Genomic DNA, 17,348 nt, shown 5'->3' on the forward strand with positions numbered 1-17,348 from the left:
ATGGAGGTGGTGTCGGATGTGGCTACACAGTCATAAGTGTACAGTGAGTACAGCAGGGGGCTTAAAACACAGCCCTGAGGAACTCCAGTGCTGAGTGAGATGGAGGGGGAGACTTGTTTTCCACCCTCACTGATTGGGGTCTGTCTGTGAGGAAGTTGAGGATCCACTGACACAGTGATGAGCTGAGTCCTAGATCCGTCAACTTGGTGAAAAGCTTAGAGGGAATTATTGTGTTGAATGCTGAACTGTAGTCCACGAACAGCATCCTAACATAATTCCCTCTGCCAGTGTCCAGGTGACTCAGGGATGTGTGGAGCAGGTGAGATATGGCATCGTCTGTGGAACGATTAGTCCGGTAAGCAAACTGAAGTGAGTCGATGGTGGGAGGAAGTGAAGAAGTGATGTGATCTCTCATCAGTCTTTCAAAACACTTCATCACAATTGAAGTCAGTGCTACTGGACGGTAGTCATTGTGGCAAGCGGGCTGTTGTTTCTTTGGAACAGGAACAATAATGGACTGTTTGAAGCACGTGGGAACCACAGCTTGGGCCAGGGAGAGGTTGAAGATCTCCGTGAACACCGGTGGGGCAGGGGCTGAGCCTTGTAACAGTTCTTGAACGGGGTGTAGCAGTGGTCTAATGTCCTCGTGGGGCAGTTGATGTGCTGGTGAAGGTTGTGAAATGTCCGTTTGAGATTCACTCTGTTAAAATCTCCCATAACAATGAGTGCGGCATCTCGGTGAAGTGTTTGTTGATGTGTGAGAGCCTCATGTAGCTCACATAAGGCATGTTACTGTGTGTGTGTGTAACCCATGTGAAATACAGGGCTTCAAAATCCCTTTTTGTAATCTAAGGCTATAGCCTGTTATTGTCACAAGGGGGCGCTGTGATGCAGTCTTGTGTTCTGATGACCTTGCGTCTAGTGCGCAGGAAGTATTACCTCTCTCTTCCTGTGAGATTTTCCCTCTGATGGCGGTCAAGTACGTGTCGGAGCGCATGGAAAAAGTATCTTGGTGTGCAATACTGCAACCCGGTTAATGAGACCAGATTGTTTTACGTATAAATGCTAATAAGGTACTCTTTTATTAGGCCCCGAACTCTGACCACAAAGGGAATAACGTCTGTCAAGTTATTTGTGTCTGAAAATCCCGGTGAGTCACGTGCTTTCGTTAGCTACCTGTTAAGTTAGATAATGTATTTCACTGGCTGATTCAGCTCAGAAACCTTTGAACAAAAACCAATCGGGAGCTATGAGAATCTGGCGTGTTGTTTCACTTCTCCTGTTGTTCTTTACAGTGTGTTATAAGTGTTGAATGCTTTGAGCTAAACGATGCCGATGCTAGATGCGATGCTAGCTGCTAATAGCTGTTAGCCACCCCACCCCGCTGAAGCCATATTCCGATCGGGGAGGTATTCAAGTAGAAGCAATAGCTCTGTTTATATTAGAATGGTTATGTCTTAATAGATATGAGCATATTTCAAGTTTAATAGTATTTGCACTGAATTAAGTTACATTTTCTTGTAAGCCTTAAGGATGAATGTCACTTTCATTGCTATGACTGTTTACATTACTGTTTAAGCTGCTGATGTTCTTTGTTGTGATATAATTTTGATAAAATTGTTGATACTGGTACAAACAAGTTACTGTAACTCTTGTAACTTGGTAAAGCTAAAGGGAATGCCATTTGTGATTAATACATTTGGAAAAGAAGTTAATGAGCTCATGTTAAGAACACAAAATGGGAAAAGAAATTGATTGTTCTGCACTGTTTGTGTAGATTGGTTTTTTTGAACTACTAGAAGAATTCTGGAGAACCACTGACGGCGAGAACAGCCCAAATGAGATCCTGGATGATCGTGAAATGGTGTGGCCAGCCATGCGATCGGATTGTGGGATTTGCCTGAGAAACTGATTCAAGCAACCCTGGATTACAGATAAGCCCTATGCACTACTTTTCCTACCCGGATAATAGGGTTTGCACACTGACAATTCCCCTACAGTACACCTGTTTGGGTTTTCAACGACTTTAAAGGACAATTCAAACTTCACAACAGGAACACTTTAATCTGTTTCATTCATTCCCAAGAGCTCTGATACTGTTCAGTATAAATCTTCCATTTAAATGTCTTTATTTTGTTTTGTTTTACATGTATTCACCTTTAAAATGCACTATTAGTGTGCAATTTGGGTTATTGTGTTGTATATGTATATAAATGGTACTGAGGCAATAAAGGTCCCAGTTATTCACTTCCAAGCCAACTCCTTTTGTGAGTCCCCAAAACAAAACCTCCTCCTGAACCTAGTAAGATGTCTAGGGTCTCTATTTGAAGTGAGAGCGTACTGGTCCTGAGTAGAGGCGCTACATGTGTTACAGGGACCTATTAGGACATCCTGATATTAATGAATTACAGTAAATGGCCTGTATTTATATAGCACTTTACTTAGTCCCTATGGACCCCAAAGCGCTTTACACATTCAGTCATCCACCCATTCACACACACTGGTGATGGCAAGCTACACTGTAGCCAGAGCTGCCCTGGGGTGCACTGACAGAGGCGAGGCTGCCGGACACTGGCGCCACCGGGCCCTCTGACCAGTAGGCAGTGTTGGGGAGTAACGGAATACATGTACCGCCGTTACGTATTTAGAATACAAAATATGAGTAACTGTATTCCGTTACAGTTACCGTTTAAAAAGGTGGTATTCAGAATACAGTTACTTTGTTGAAATAAATGGATTACACTGCGGTACTTTCCTGTTTCATATTGTCGCGGGTCAGGACTGTTTGGGTTTGTTTGACAGCTACGTTCTGTTGTTCCAGGCGGCAGCGTTACGGTTGCCATGGTTACAGGGCGACGCTCTCTCTCTCTCTCTCTGCGTGTTTCCTGGGTGAGAGAGCGCCTTTTCGTTGTTGTTGTTGTTGTTGTGCTAAGCTAACAGGCAGAATGCTACAAGCATAGCTCTAAAGAATGTAGCATCATGGGCAGTGTAGTTCGTGCTGCAGGGAGAATGGACTGCCATACACGTTATGTGTCTGTGAGCGCGAGGAGGGAGAAAAAGGGGAGTGGAAAGGTACGAGTTGTCATCGAGCAAAAACGGGAGCTGGAAGCATGTAAATATAATAATAACCACTTCAGCCAAGAAGAGAGCCTGACGAGCCCAGTTGTAAGTAAGCTATTAAGACTCGACTGTACACCGTGTTCGTGTTTTCCTCCGAAAACAATAAGTTCCGTTGGAGCAGCCTTTCAACGCCTCTCTCTGTCTCTCGCAAGAAAAGTTGACCCACACAACAAAGTAAAGCTATTTTTCGGCTACGAGCCGACAGGGACCCCGCCGTATTAGTCAGAGGTCCCTTTACTACAGTTTGGAGTCGCGGACCTTCAGTAATAGTAATAAATCACACAGCAATAGTACATTCATGTTGTTGTAAAAAGCATGGTAATATATTAAGTAATCCAAAGTATTCAGAATACGTTACTGTCATTGAGTAACGGAATACGTTACAGAATACATTTTGGGGCATGTATTCTGTATTCTGTAATGGAATACATTTTAAAAGTAACCTTCCCAACCCTGCCAGTAGGCAACAGATGAAGTGTCTTGCCAGTGGTTTGTATCATATCTATCTAATAGACTCCAGTTTGTGCATGTAAATGGAGAGTCCTCTTCACACACTGAGGTTAATTATGGAGTTCCACAGGGTTCAGTGCTAGGACCAATTCTGTTTACATTATACATGCTTCCCTTAGGCAGCATCATTAGAAGACATAGCATACATTTACACTGCTATGCAGATGACACCCAGCTCTATCTGTCCATGAAGCCAGATAACACACACCAATGAGTTAAACTGCAGGAATGTCTTAAAGACATAAAGACCTGGATGGCCGCTAACTTTCTGCTTCTTAATTCAGATCAAACTGAGGTTATTGTACTCGGCCCTAAAAAGCTTAGAGATATGGTATCTAACCAGATTCTTACTCTGGATGGCATTACCTTGGCCTCCAGTAACGCTGTGAGGAACCTTGGAGTCATTTTTGACCAGGACATGTCCTTCAACGCACATATCAAACAAATATGTAAGACTGCTTTCTTCCATTTGTGCAACATCTCTAAAGTTAGAAATATCCTGTCTCAGAGTGACGCTGAAAAACTAGTTCATCCCTCTAGCAGATCATTACATGAAGGAACCTTTTAAAAAAACAAGCGCGTCCATGCTCACAGGTGTACACACGGGTGCTCACACACACAAACTACACCCTTTTTGGCTCCTACCTCAAAGCACACTGTGTGCTGTTGATCTTATGTGCTGCACAATAATGTTTAATATTTAGTATTTACTGTCATATTCCCATATTCAAATTCAAATTCAAATTTTATTTGTCACACACACACAACCATACACAGTATGACATGGGGGTGAAATGCTTGTAGCTGTACAATGCCCGACCATTAAATGACAGAAGAAAAGTTTTACAATATTTACAATTTACTACAAAAATTTACAAATTAACTTAGGAAATTACAGTAAAGAATGAGCAAATAGCAGAAGAGATTATAAAGATAAGGATTATAAATTATAGGAATTATAGGATTATAGGAAATGTGTGGTGGTGCGTGTGGTGACATGTGTGAGAGTCCAGTCTTATAGTGACGTGTTTGGGAGAGTCCAGTCCTACACCTGGTTCAGGCCCCGAATAGCCTGGGGGAAGAAGCTCCTCCTCATTCTCTCTGTTTTGGCCTTAAGGGAGCGGAAGCGCTTCCCAGACCTCAACAGTGAGAAGAGTCCATTGTTGGGATGGGAGAGGTCCATCATAATCTTCCTAGCTTTGGACTTGCACGGCTTGGTGTAGATGGACAGCAGGTCAGGGAGCTCTGATTGAATGATGCGTTCTGCCGAGCGCACCACTCTTTGCAGATCTCGTCTGTCCTGCTTGGTGCTGTTCCCAAACCAAACCATATATCATTGTGATGTTGTTTATTCTATTACTCTTGTTCTCTTCTGCTTGTTTTCTTTTTTCTTTCTCAACAGGTGATCCAGGTGATCGATATATGCATTTTTTTTTCTGCCCATTCTGTTGGTTTTTGTTTTTTGCCCTTCTCCCCCGCCCCTCTTCTCAGCTGTTTCTCTTTCCCTCTTTCTTTCTCCCCAGTCAAGTCTGTCCCGTATTCAGCAAGTGAAAATAAAATAAACAATAAAAAGTGAATCAAATGGACCATTACGGCAAGGCTGGGATGGTCAATTTGGTAAAGTAAATCCGTTGGCCATCTTTCTTTGCCTTTAGACAATAATTCTGATGGCAAAAGAGCCAAACGGGACAGGCAAAAAAAAAAAAGAAAAACTAGTTCATGCATTTATTACTTCCAGGCTGGACGACTGTAATTCATTATTATCAGGATGTCCTAAAAACTCCCTGAAAAGCCTTCAGCTGATCCAAAATGCTGCAGCAAGAGTCCTGACAGGGACTAGAAAGAGAGAGCAGGTTTCTCCTGTTTTGGCTTCCTGTTAAATCCAGAATTCAAAATCCTGCTCCTCACATACAAGCTCTTAAATAATCAGGCTCCATCTTATCTTAATGACCTTGTAGTACCATATCACCCTATTAGAGCACTTCGCTCTCGCTCTGCAGGCCTACTTGTTGTTCCTAGAGTATTTAAAAGTAGAATGGGAGGCAGAGCCTTCAGTTTTCAGGCCCCTCTTCTGTGGAACCAGCTTCCAGTTTGGATTCAGGAGACAGACACTATCTCTACTTTCAAGATCAGGCTTCAAACTTTCCTTTTTGCTAAAGCATATAGTTAGGGCTGGACCAGGTGACCCTGAATCCTCCCTTAGTTATGCTGCAATAGACATAGGCTGCCGGGGATTCCCATGATGCACTGAGTTTTTCCTTTCCAGTCTCCTTTCTCACTCACTATGTGTTAACAGACCTCTCTGCATTGAATCATATCTGTTATTAACCTCTGTCTCTCTTCCACAGCATGTCTTTATCCTGTCTTCCTTCTTTCACCCCAACCAATCACAGCAGATGGCCCCGCCCCTCCCTGAGCCTGGTTCTGCTGGAGGTTTCTTCCTGTTAAAAGGGAGTTTTTCCTTCCCACTGTTGTCAAAGTGCTGCTCATAGGGGGTCATATGATTGTTGGGTTTTTCTCTGTATCTATGAAGCGCCTTGAGGCGACTTTTGTTGTGATTTGGCGCTATATAAATAAAATTGAATTGAATTATCCCAGTTTTAATCTCTTTACATTTCCTACCAGTACATTTTAGAATTTATTTTAAAAATGTAATCCTTGGAGTTCAAGCTCCAGCCTGTATTTCTGAACTTCAAGGACCCTACATCTCTTGCAGTTTTAGATCTTCCAGTCAGAAACTGTTACAAGGTATGAAAAAAAGTCATTATCAGCAGAGGTTTCAGGTAAAACCATTGTGAGACCCTGCCTCACCCTATCATGAAACTTATGATAGTGTCTGGGATGGCATCTCAAAACCGGATTGTAGGAGGCAGACCTCTTTCAATCCATCTGTCTTCTCTGTCCAAAATCTTTTCCTGTTGATGTGGCTCTTCTATCTTGTGACTGTTTGGTTTCTCCAATGTAGAGTTCTGAGCATTCCTCGCTGCACTGCACATACACTGTGTTGTTAGGTTTGTGTTTGGGATGAACCAGTTTGTGTCTGAGTGTGTGGCTAGGTCTGAAGTACACTGGGATGTCGTGCTTGGAGAAGACTCTCCTGAGTTTCTCTGATAAACTTGCTACATCAGGGATGATGATGTTGTTCTGTTTGTCCTTCTGATCCTCCCTCGTTGGTGTCTGATGTTCTTTTCTGTGCATCATTGCTGATTTGAATGCCTTGGAATGCCTTGCCTCAAGGCTTAGAGTGAACATTTTCTGCCCGGTGGTGTAGGGTCCTGATTATTCCAAGTTTGTGTTCCAGAGGGTGGTGGGAGTCAAAGAGGAGGCACTAGTCTGTGTGTGGGCTTCCGGTAAACTGCGGTGTTGAGGTTTCCATTCTCCTCAATGTGCATGGCACAGTCCAGAAACAGCAATCAGTTATCCTTTGTGTCTCACCTGGTGAACTTTATGTTTTTATCCACTGAGTTGATGTGAGCAGTGAAGGATTCCACTTCTTGGGTTTTGATTTTGACCCAGGTTTAAAAGGGAGTTTTTCCTTCCCACTGTCACTGAAATGCTTGCTCATAGGGGGTCATATGTTTGTTGGGTTTTTCTCTGTATGTATTATTGTAGGGTCTAACTTACAATATAAAGTGCCTTGAGGTGACTGTTGCTGTGATTTGGTGCTGTATAAATATAAATTTCATTGAAAAAGTTGATTTGAATAAGGGCTCGGAAATGTTGTAGGTGGCTGAGTTTATACTGGTAGAAATGGGTCTGAGTGGGACTCCTTTGTGGAGCTTCAACTTACATGTTATAGCATAGTATGTAGGGTGGTTGTTGGAATTTATTTTTTTTATCTTTAAGGCTAATATCTAACAATTAGCATCCCATATTTTGTGCTTTTCCCCCCCACTGCACACAGTGTATAGTAGAATAGTTTTGGAATCACTCTCATACTAACAGACAGGGAGAGGGCCATTCTTTGGGCCATAAACCTACTGAAATACGCTCTACTCCCATTCTTTAACTGTACAGGCATGACCGGATGACAAGAGGTGGTTGTCATGGTAATGGGAGTGTTGCCTGTAGAATGGTCATCTCAAAATAAGGAGATGTCGGGAAAGTTGCAGAAGAAACATGAGCCGACATCAGACCTAAGGCCACCCTCAACTCTTTTGATCAACCATGTTAACATTTTGTTTTTTTGACCTGCAATAAAAAGTGTTTACTGCATGGGGCGGCAGCTTTTTGTCTCTGAGCCAGAGAGGACATCCATGGCTCCATGTAAAACAATTTAAAATTCTAACAATTTTCATACTAAGTTGTGAAAATAATTGGAGCATATTTTTCTTCGCTATCATAAAAAGCCTAACACGGTCAATGCCTTTATCTTCTTCAAGTTGTTGTAGGCAACTGATGACTGTCTTTTTGTGGGATGCTGTTTTAAGGCTTCATAGGTATGTTTGTCACTGGGGAGTGTAGTATTTTCTGTGTGATTATCAGATTTGTTTGGTGCACCTCCCACGCTCAGGGAAGTGACAGCCTTCTTTTCTTGAATTGTGAAGTTAGACAGAGGAATTATTGCAGTGGAGAGAGTAGCTGAAACCTTCATCGTGATTTGCTCTGTTCAGGTTGTGTTCATTTATTATTCCCTATGGTTTGATGAGATCCACTCTGACCAACTGTTTTTGTTTGCAGTGTATAACATTTCCAAAGTTGCCCTTCTTTTCCTTTAATGTCTTGGACCATCCAAGCCTTGATCCGAACTCTTCCACGGCATGCATTTTTTATTTCTCTTTGATATTTGGGCATATTGGGACCCGATGAATGTAAAAACAAAGAATTACCAGATGTTTTTTTTACCTTGTTTGTGTTTTTAAGAAAAATAAGAGCCACATATGAGGATATTCGTTTAAAATTTTGATAGAACAGTAGCAGTATAATGTCCTCGTAACCAAAATGTGATATCCACATATGTGGACGCCAGGTCCTAGGAGGTTAAAAAAGTAGGGGAGGAGTGTTTTAAGGCTGATTTATCTTGTTCTGGAGTACATCTATTTGTTAGGTGTCGCTGTGTGCAGACAGGAATAGGACCCAAGGTGCAGACTCCGGAGACAGTCGTGAACTCAAAAAGGCTTTAATTTGGTACTCAAAATATAACATAACTGAAAAAACTCAAAACAAACTTAAACTGGAGGAATGACAGAACACACAGCTAGGAAAACGGTAGATCGCGACACGGACACAGAGAAACACTGGGCTTAAATACACAGAGGGAGCAATCAGGGAATGGGTAACAGGAGGGAAACACAGCTGGGACAAATCAGAACTGACGAGACCAAAGAAGCGTAAACTGAACACACTGAGATAAGACACAGACCTTCAAAGTAAAACAGGAAACGCATAACACAGACTGAACAAAGACACAGACTCACATGCAGGCACTACAAAGGGAACAGAGACGTGGGAACAGGGCAGACACAAACACTGACTGAACACGGGGATATAGGAACTTAAGATACACATAGACGCGAACTAGACAAGGGGATGCAGGTGATAGGGGAGACAGAGCAACTAAAGACGACAGAGACATAAGCCATAAGACAGAACTCAAAGAAACCAAAAACTAGAAATTATAAATAATAACATAAACTCAAAAACCCTGGGTCGACGACCCAGGCATCCTAACACTATTGTGAAATGGGCCTGTCTTATCCTTTTTCTGAAACCTGACTGAAACTTTTCAAATAAGCCATTCCTCTGCAAATGACCTGTTAGCAATTACCCTTTCAAGAATGTTTGATATGAAAGGAAGGTTGGAGGTTGGCCTGTAATTAGCTAATAATTATAATTGGTATAATTGCCGGGTCTGGAGATGGTTTTTTTAAGTAACGGTTTAACTACTGCCAACTTGAAGGCCTGTGGTACATAACCGATTATTAGAGATAGGTTGATCATATTTAAGATTGAAGAATTAATTAATGGCAGGACTTCTCTGAGACCCAGACCGAGGACATGCTGGAGAGATTGTATGTGTCGGCTGGCCTGAGAACGCCTCGGTGTGTGTTACAATGTGCGTTATAGAGTGTGCGTTATAGTGTGTGTTACAGAGTGTGTTACAGTGTGTGTATACCAGTCTAACCTGATGATCCAGCGACAGAAGCTGCTGCTGTTGTATTTGTCTGCCTTTGATGAACTGAACAACCCGCTCGGGCCCCTCAGCACAAACTGTCCGTCACATGCTGTTGCTATAAAGACAAGAGTGATGACATCATCACAGGAAGTTAAATGTTTTTAATGAACACTGTGCCCAACCACGTCTATCCCATGTGTACAGGAAAGCATTTGTGGAGATGTTTCTTTAAGAGAGCTTCTGCTTGTGCTGTTTACTGTTTGGGATTAAACTGGGTAGTTTCAATCAGAGAGCCATGGTTACAGTGTAACAGCACAGTCTATTCTACGCTCTGGAAACAAGTGGACCTTTTACATCAACACAACAGACACTAAACTTACCAAAGAGACAGCAAACACAGGAAAAGTGCCCAGTGACATACTGATGAGTTATACACAGCTGCTGTTATTAAACCAGTGAGGCAACCTGGTCTCAGAGCTAAAGCACAGGAGGCGCTGATGGTCTTTATAACAGCGCTCTGAATGCACCACAGCAAAGCCCAGTGCTACTCATCCTCCTGATCATCTCCAGACCATCACACAGACACACACACTCACTCTCAGTGATTCTGCACAGGAGCTCTACAGGTAAACCTCACCACAAACGTCAGATATAAAGAGAAATCGTCACTGACCACAGAGAGCATCAGTTTCATCAGAGGCATCAGGACAGTCGTCCACTCCATCACATAGCTGACTAGTCAGAATACACGTCATCTCATCAGCACAGGAAGTTTGATAAGGGCCACACGTTCCTACAGACATGAGCAGAAAAATGTTAAAATGTCTGCATGAACATCTGGAAGGATGCAGCTGAAGGGGCATCACCTCCTGTAGGGTTGATGCTGGTCCCTGCAGAGGCTGTTGTTCCAGATGTTCGAGATGCAGTTATAGCTGCAGATGTTGTTGCTGCAGATGTTGTTCCAGATGCAGATGTTGTTTCAGATGCCGTTATTTCTGTAGATGTTGTTCCAGATGGAAAAGAATAAAATACAATAGAATAGCACTGCATTGCCAACAAAATTATGGTTGCTCCACACCAATTGTGCTGGAGTAAAGTATAAATAGGAGACAGGAGAAATATATGCTATCAAGAGAAAGGCACACATTGCAGAACAAAGTGCGTGGAAGCAGCATGGAGAAAAGACTTCGACTGAGTACCAAGTCTGTGTGTGTTTCCTGAGTGATGAGGGTTACACAGACCAAATTCAAATCAAATTCAAATTTTATTTGTCACACACACACAACCATACACAGTATGACATGGGGGTGAAATGCTTGTAGCTGTACAATGCCCGACCATTAAATGACAGAAGAAAAGTTCTACAATATTTACAATTTACAGGTTACTACAGAATTTACAAATTAACTTAGGAATTTACAGTAAAGAATGTGCAAATAGCAGAAGAGATTATAAAGATTATAAATTATAGGAATTATAGGATTATAGGAAATGTGTGGTGGTGCGTGTGGTGACGTGTGTGAGAGTCCAGTCTTATAGTGACGTGTTTGGGAGAGTCCAGTCCTACACCTGGTTCAGGCCCCGAATAGCCTGGGCCAAGAAGCTCCTCCTCATTCTCTCTGTTTTGGCCTTAAGCGCTTCCCAGACCTCAACAGTGAGAAGAGTCCATTGTTGGGATGGGAGAGGTCCATCATAATCTTCCTAGCTTTGGACTTGCACCGCTTGGTGTAGATGGACAGCAGGTCAGGGAGCTCTGATTGAATGATGCGTTCGGCCGAGCGCACCACCCTTTGCAGATCTCGTCTGTCCTGCTTGGTGCTGTTCCCAAACCAGGTGCAGATGTTTGCCGTCAGGATGCTCTCGATGGTGCAGGAGTAGAAGTTCTTGAGCACCTTCAGTGGCAGATGGAAGTCTCTAAGTCTTCTGAGGAAGAAGAGACGCTGCCGGGCTTTCTTAACCAGGGTGTTGATGTGACAGGACCATGACAGGTCCTGAGTGATGTGGACACCCAGGTATCGGAAACTGTCCACTCTCTCCACTGGCGTGCCACTGATGATGAGGGGTTTGTAATTCCTCGCCTGCTTTGTAGTGAAGTCCACGATCAGCTCCTTAGTCTTGCTGATGTTTAGGAGGAGGTTATTCTCCTGGCACTAGGTCTCCAGGTTCCTAATCTCCTCCAGGTAGGCCGTCTCGATGTTGTCGGAGATCAGGCCCACAACAGCAGTGTCGTCAGCAAACTTGACAATGGAGGTGGTGTCGGATGTGGCTACACAGTCATAAGTGTACAGTGAGTACAGCAGGGGGCTTAAAACCAGTGTTGGTCAAGTTACTTGAAAAAAGTAATCAGTAACTAATTACTGATTACTCCCCCAAAAAAGTAATCCCGTTACTTTACTGATTACTTATTTTCAAAAGTAATTAATTACTTAGTTACTTAGTTACTTTTTAAAAACACGATTTACAACCTGAAGAGGTGATAAAGCGATAGATCTTTCAGCCCAATTCTACTTTTTCTACATAATCCATCATACAAAATGTAATCAAATGGAAAAGTCTCTTTTTTTAACTTGTTTTATCAGTTTTAATCTTTTAACTTTATGCATCAAGCAAAACATTTAATTATATGCAACATTCTCTGACTTGAATAAATTAGTTTAACATTTAAACCTATTTTCTACACATTCCAGCACATAAAATAAAATATTTTTTGTGTTTTCACTCACTCTTTCAAACAGATGCAAGTAAAACACAGCAGAAAATAAATAAAGTCAAAGACTCAGCGGTCCTTTTGCTCTATTTTCACCTGTAAAGCAGGAGCAGGGTAGGCGGAGGGTTACCCTGGTGCAGGTGTGCCGCGGTCAGTGGAAGAATCCGCGAGTTTCTCTGTGAGTTTCCCATCACGTCGTAGCTACTCGGTGCTTGTTGGAAGTTTAGGGGTTTTTTTCGCTGTAAAAAGAAGTTTTCTTCCCACGCACGATGGACGCTAATGTTTTTGTCACTTTTTATGGAATCAAACTCAAAGTAAGGTCAGTACTTCCACACTTTAAACGCTGCACGCTCATACTCTCTCCCACACTTGATATATTATCCATTGTTGATCTGCACACAGCTGCTGTCACCAACGTCGCACTTGCTTACGTCACTGTCATGAGACATTCTCGCAAAAAAAATCACGGTTTTAGTAACGCAGTAACGCAGCGTTCCTACGGGAAAGTAACGGTAATCTAATTACTGATTTTGCAATAGTAATCCCTTACTTTACTCGTTACTTGAAAAAAGTAATCAGATTACAGTAACGCGTTACAAGTAACGCGTTACTGCCCATCTCTGCTTAAAACACAGCCCTGAGGAACTCCAGTGCTGAGTGAGATGGAGGGGGAGACTTGTTTTCCCACCCTCACTGATTGGGGTCTGTCTGTGAGGAAGTTGAGGATCCACTGACACAGTGATGAGCTGAGTCCTAGATCCGTCAACTTGGTGAAAAGCTTAGAGGGAATTATTGTGTTGAATGCTGAACTGTAGTCCACGAACAGCATCCTAACATAATTCCCTCTGCCAGTGTTCAGGTGACTCAGGGATGTGTGGAGCAGGTGAGATATGGCATCGTCTGTGGAACGATTAGTCCGGTAAGCAAACTGAAGTGAGTCGATGGTGGCAGGAAGTGAAGAAGTGATGTGATCTCTCATCAGTCTTTCAAAACACTTCATCACAATTGAAGTCAGTGCTACTGGACGGTAGTCATTGTGGCAAGCGGGCTGTTGTTTCTTTGGAACAGGAACAATAATGGACCGTTTGAAGCACGTGGGAACCACAGCTTGGGCCAGGGAGAGGTTGAAGATCTCCGTGAACACCGGTGCTAGTTGATCAGCGCAGGCTCTAAGGACCCGGCCAGGGATTGCATCTGGTCCTGCTGCCTTCCTGGTGTTCACCCTCCTGAAGGTGTTCCTCACGTCATGCTCTGTGATGACGAATGCATTTTCTTCACTGGTGCACTCCGACCATGGCTCAGATCGGTGGTGGGTTTGACAGGGGTGCGGTGTGGGGAGGTAGTGCTTGTTAACAGTCTGAATGGCTCAGGGTAAGAAGCTATTTGAGTCTGGCGGTGTGGGACTTGACTGACATGAGGCACCAACCGGAGGGCAGTGGGTCAAACAGGTGGTAGACGGGGTGTGAGGGGTCACCTCTGATGGCCCTGGTTTTCCTGAGAAAGGAGGCTCTGGGGTGTTTGAGGGCAGCCAGGGAATTTTTGGGCAGTGTTATGACCCTCTGCACTACCTTTCTGTTCTCAGTCGAGGCCACTGAGTACCAAACACCAGGCAGGAGGAGAGCATGCTCTCCACTGAGGAGCAGAAGGCCAGCAGCAGCTCCTGGTTATTCTTCCTCGGGACACGGAGGAGGTGCAGCTGCTGCTGGGCCTTCTTCACCAGGGCGATGGTGTTGTGGGTCCAGGTGAGATCGGCAGGGAAGTGGGTGCCCAGAAACCTGAAGGTTCAATTTAATTGTATTTATACAGCGCCAACTCACAACACCAGTCGCCTCAAGGCACTTTATATTGTAAGGTAGACCCTACAATAATAAATACAGAGAGTTTGAAGTTTGCAGCTGCTGTTGGGTGTTGGGGGGGCTCTGGGCGTTGTATTGTATTTAGTGAGGGCTTGGATGCCTCTCCACCCTGGCAGAGGTTGTTATCAGTCAGGAAGCACTTGTCATCCACAGTTTTCAGTTAGGATAAACCCAGATGACTTGGTCGCTGTTACATTTTCTAAACAACACTTCATGGAGAAGAACAGACCAAGTGAAGGTCTCCAGGTCCTGCTCCTGAGATCATCATCTGGCCATGATTTAATGACCTGGGTGCTGGGAGAAGTCTGTTTCCTGAGGGGGGTGTAGGCAGGGATGAGGAGCAGAGAGAGGTGGTCAGATTGTCCCACGTGGGGAGGGATGTCGCGCTGTAGGCTTTGTTGCTCTGCATTGCTTCGTAGATGCAGATGTTGTGTTGTCAGGACTCTCTGTAGAGACAGTCAGAGCTTTACTCTGAAATCACTTTGTTTGAATGTGAATCAGAACCTGGTTCAAAGTCTAATTTGAGCAGCTGAAGAGGAATAACCCATGACTCAGGAGGAATAAACACATGAAGCCGTCCCCACCAGACTGAGACTTTTCTCTGCAGAATCCCGAACATGAACCTGTGAGAACCTGTGCAGGTGAGTCGTGCTGTCAGTGTTTTAGTTTAATGTGTCTGAATGTGAACATGGGTACAGCATTATTACCCTTCCTGTGAGAAATGTTGGGTGGGGGGGGGGTGGAGCCTATCACAGCTGTCACAGGGAAGGAAGCAGGTCATAACAATCCACTGCATAATAATCATCATTAAAAAAAGTAAACTTAAAGTTAACCTTCAGTTATTTACTGGTAAAAAACAATAAAATAATCCTTATTGGAGACATGTGTGTCAGGTTTGTTTGGGTTAAAGTATGATGGATATCATCTCAGTGGAAGCATCACAGGGCGGGTGCCAAGCACGCTGAAGTCTCCAGTACAATAAAAAATATTGGTATTATACAAACTAATGACATAAACAAAAACATCAGCAAACATCACTCACACGTGTCCCGTTTAACTCGCTGTTGGGTTGTTTTTGTTGCCTTAAAGCTCAGACCTGCACAGGTTCTGTTTTTATCTTTTATGTTCAGCACGTTGAGTGTTTGCATCTCTACTTTCAAGATTAGGCTTCAAACTTTCCTTTTTGCTAAAGCATATAGTTAGGGCTGGACCAGGTGACCCTGAATCCTCCCTTAGTTATGCTGCAATAGACGTAGGCTGCCGGGGATTCCCATGATGCATTGAGTTTTTCCTTTCCAGTCACCTTTCTCACTCACTATGTATTAACAGACCTCTCTGCATTGAATCATATCTGTTATTAACCTCTGTCTCTCTTCCACAGCATGTCTTTATCCTGTCTTCCTTCTCTCACCCCAACCAATCACAGCAGATGGCCCCGCCCCTCCCTGAGCCTGGTTCTGCTGGAGGTTTCTTCCTGTTAAAAGGGAGTTTTTCCTTCCCACTGTCGCCAAAGTGCTGCTCATAGGGGGTCATATGATTGTTGGGCTTTTCTCTGTATCTATTTTTGTACAATCTACTGTACAATATAAAGCACCTTGAGGCGACTGTTGTTGTGATTTGGCGCTATATAAATAAAATTGAATTGAAAATTGAATTGAATTGAAATTGAGTGTGATGGAATAAAACTGATATGAAATGTTTGGAGGTCTGTGAAACCACCAGAACGTGTAAACTTAGGCTTCACATCTTTCACCTCCAAATTAACAGCTGTTATCTCTGTGACATCACACTGTCATGGTTTCGGCTGTGTGGCAGCCAGGAATTGGACCCAAACGCAAACTCACGGGGACACGGGGGATAAACTCAAAAAGCACAGCTTTATTGCTGGAAAAACAGTTCATAAGTTATAGAAAACTAAACTGGGAAAAACTAAATATAACGCTCACCAGAAAACACAGGGAGAATCACACACAGCATGAGGGAGATGTGGACATAAATACACAGTGGGTTAACGAGGGAAGTGGGAGCACACGGGGAACACAGCTGACACAGATAATCGTAACGAGACAGGGCAGGAGGGAACACAACATGAGGCATACTGACGAGAGACTGTCAAAGTAAAACAGGAAGTACACAGAGGTTCAGACAGGAGGAGAGAGAGAGAGCACAGACATAATGGGCTGGGGAAAACATTGAATGAAACACAAGGAGGGGAGGCGAGAGCTCACAGATACAGAGGGGCAGACAGGGGGTAAAAGTCACAAGGGGAAATCAACATTAGGAACAACTTAACAGAGCAACCCAGGAACTGTGGCTTAAATGAAGAACAAAATACAAGAATACATGAAAACTAAGAATGCTGGGCCAGCATGGCCCAGGATCATGACACACACACTCACCTGTGATGCTGATACTCTTTGTGTCGATAACCAAAACTCCACCTTCGATCCCCTGAAGCCCTGCCCCCAGCTGCTGCTCCGCCTCCTTCACATCAATCAGCTGACTGAACCGGAGGGAGAAGGTCACGACCACGCTGCCCCGACTGACGACACAGATCAATAACGAGCATCAATAAACTCGTCATCAGATTTATTAACAGCAGATTAAAGGAACTGATCGATAAAATCAGTTGGGTCGATCAGACATCTGACCTGAAGTCCTGAATCCAACACGACTCATACAGCTGCTGGAGCTCGCTGGTGCTGAACGCCTCAGACACCTGCCGACCAATCAGAGGTGTGTGTTACTTTTCAAGCTAAAACACAATAGCTGCTCCATGAACCTGCTGTCTTTCCACAATACACGCCACTGGCATCTGATTTTTCAGGAAAAAACCGACTGACAACTGTTTTTTCAAAATAAAAGCCTGGGGTCTGACCAGCTGCTGCACGTCGTAGGCCAGAGATTTGAACTGCGGGCTGCTGGAGTTCTTCAACTCTTCGGAGAACACGGCTCCCTCCACGATCGCCATCCGTCCCATCAGCTGCACGGGCTTGGTGGCGCCTTTGCACACAAACAGGAACATCATCGTTATAAAACT

General features: G+C 43.7%; 1 protein-coding gene across 1 annotated transcript in view; it reads right to left on the bottom strand.

Annotated features, from left to right (window-relative positions):
* Window positions 1-17,348, bottom strand: part of tmprss15 (transmembrane serine protease 15) — a 39,734-nt gene that overhangs the window by 21,158 nt on the left and 1,228 nt on the right. The window contains exons 2-7 of the mRNA XM_085421469.1: window positions 17,187-17,311; window positions 16,960-17,027; window positions 16,708-16,850; window positions 10,612-10,740; window positions 10,419-10,538; window positions 9,755-9,860 (exon numbers count right to left, since the gene is read on the bottom strand). Of these exons, the coding sequence (XP_085277595.1) occupies window positions 9,755-9,860; window positions 10,419-10,538; window positions 10,612-10,740; window positions 16,708-16,850; window positions 16,960-17,027; window positions 17,187-17,311 (691 nt within the window). The remainder of the gene's footprint in view (window positions 1-9,754; window positions 9,861-10,418; window positions 10,539-10,611; window positions 10,741-16,707; window positions 16,851-16,959; window positions 17,028-17,186; window positions 17,312-17,348) is intronic.

The sequence above is a fragment of the Rhamphochromis longiceps genome, linkage group LG10, assembly GCF_057381845.1.
Source record: "Rhamphochromis longiceps isolate RC_006_pf linkage group LG10, R_longiceps_female_GT1.1, whole genome shotgun sequence".
Classification (NCBI taxonomy): Eukaryota; Metazoa; Chordata; class Actinopteri; order Cichliformes; family Cichlidae; genus Rhamphochromis; species Rhamphochromis longiceps.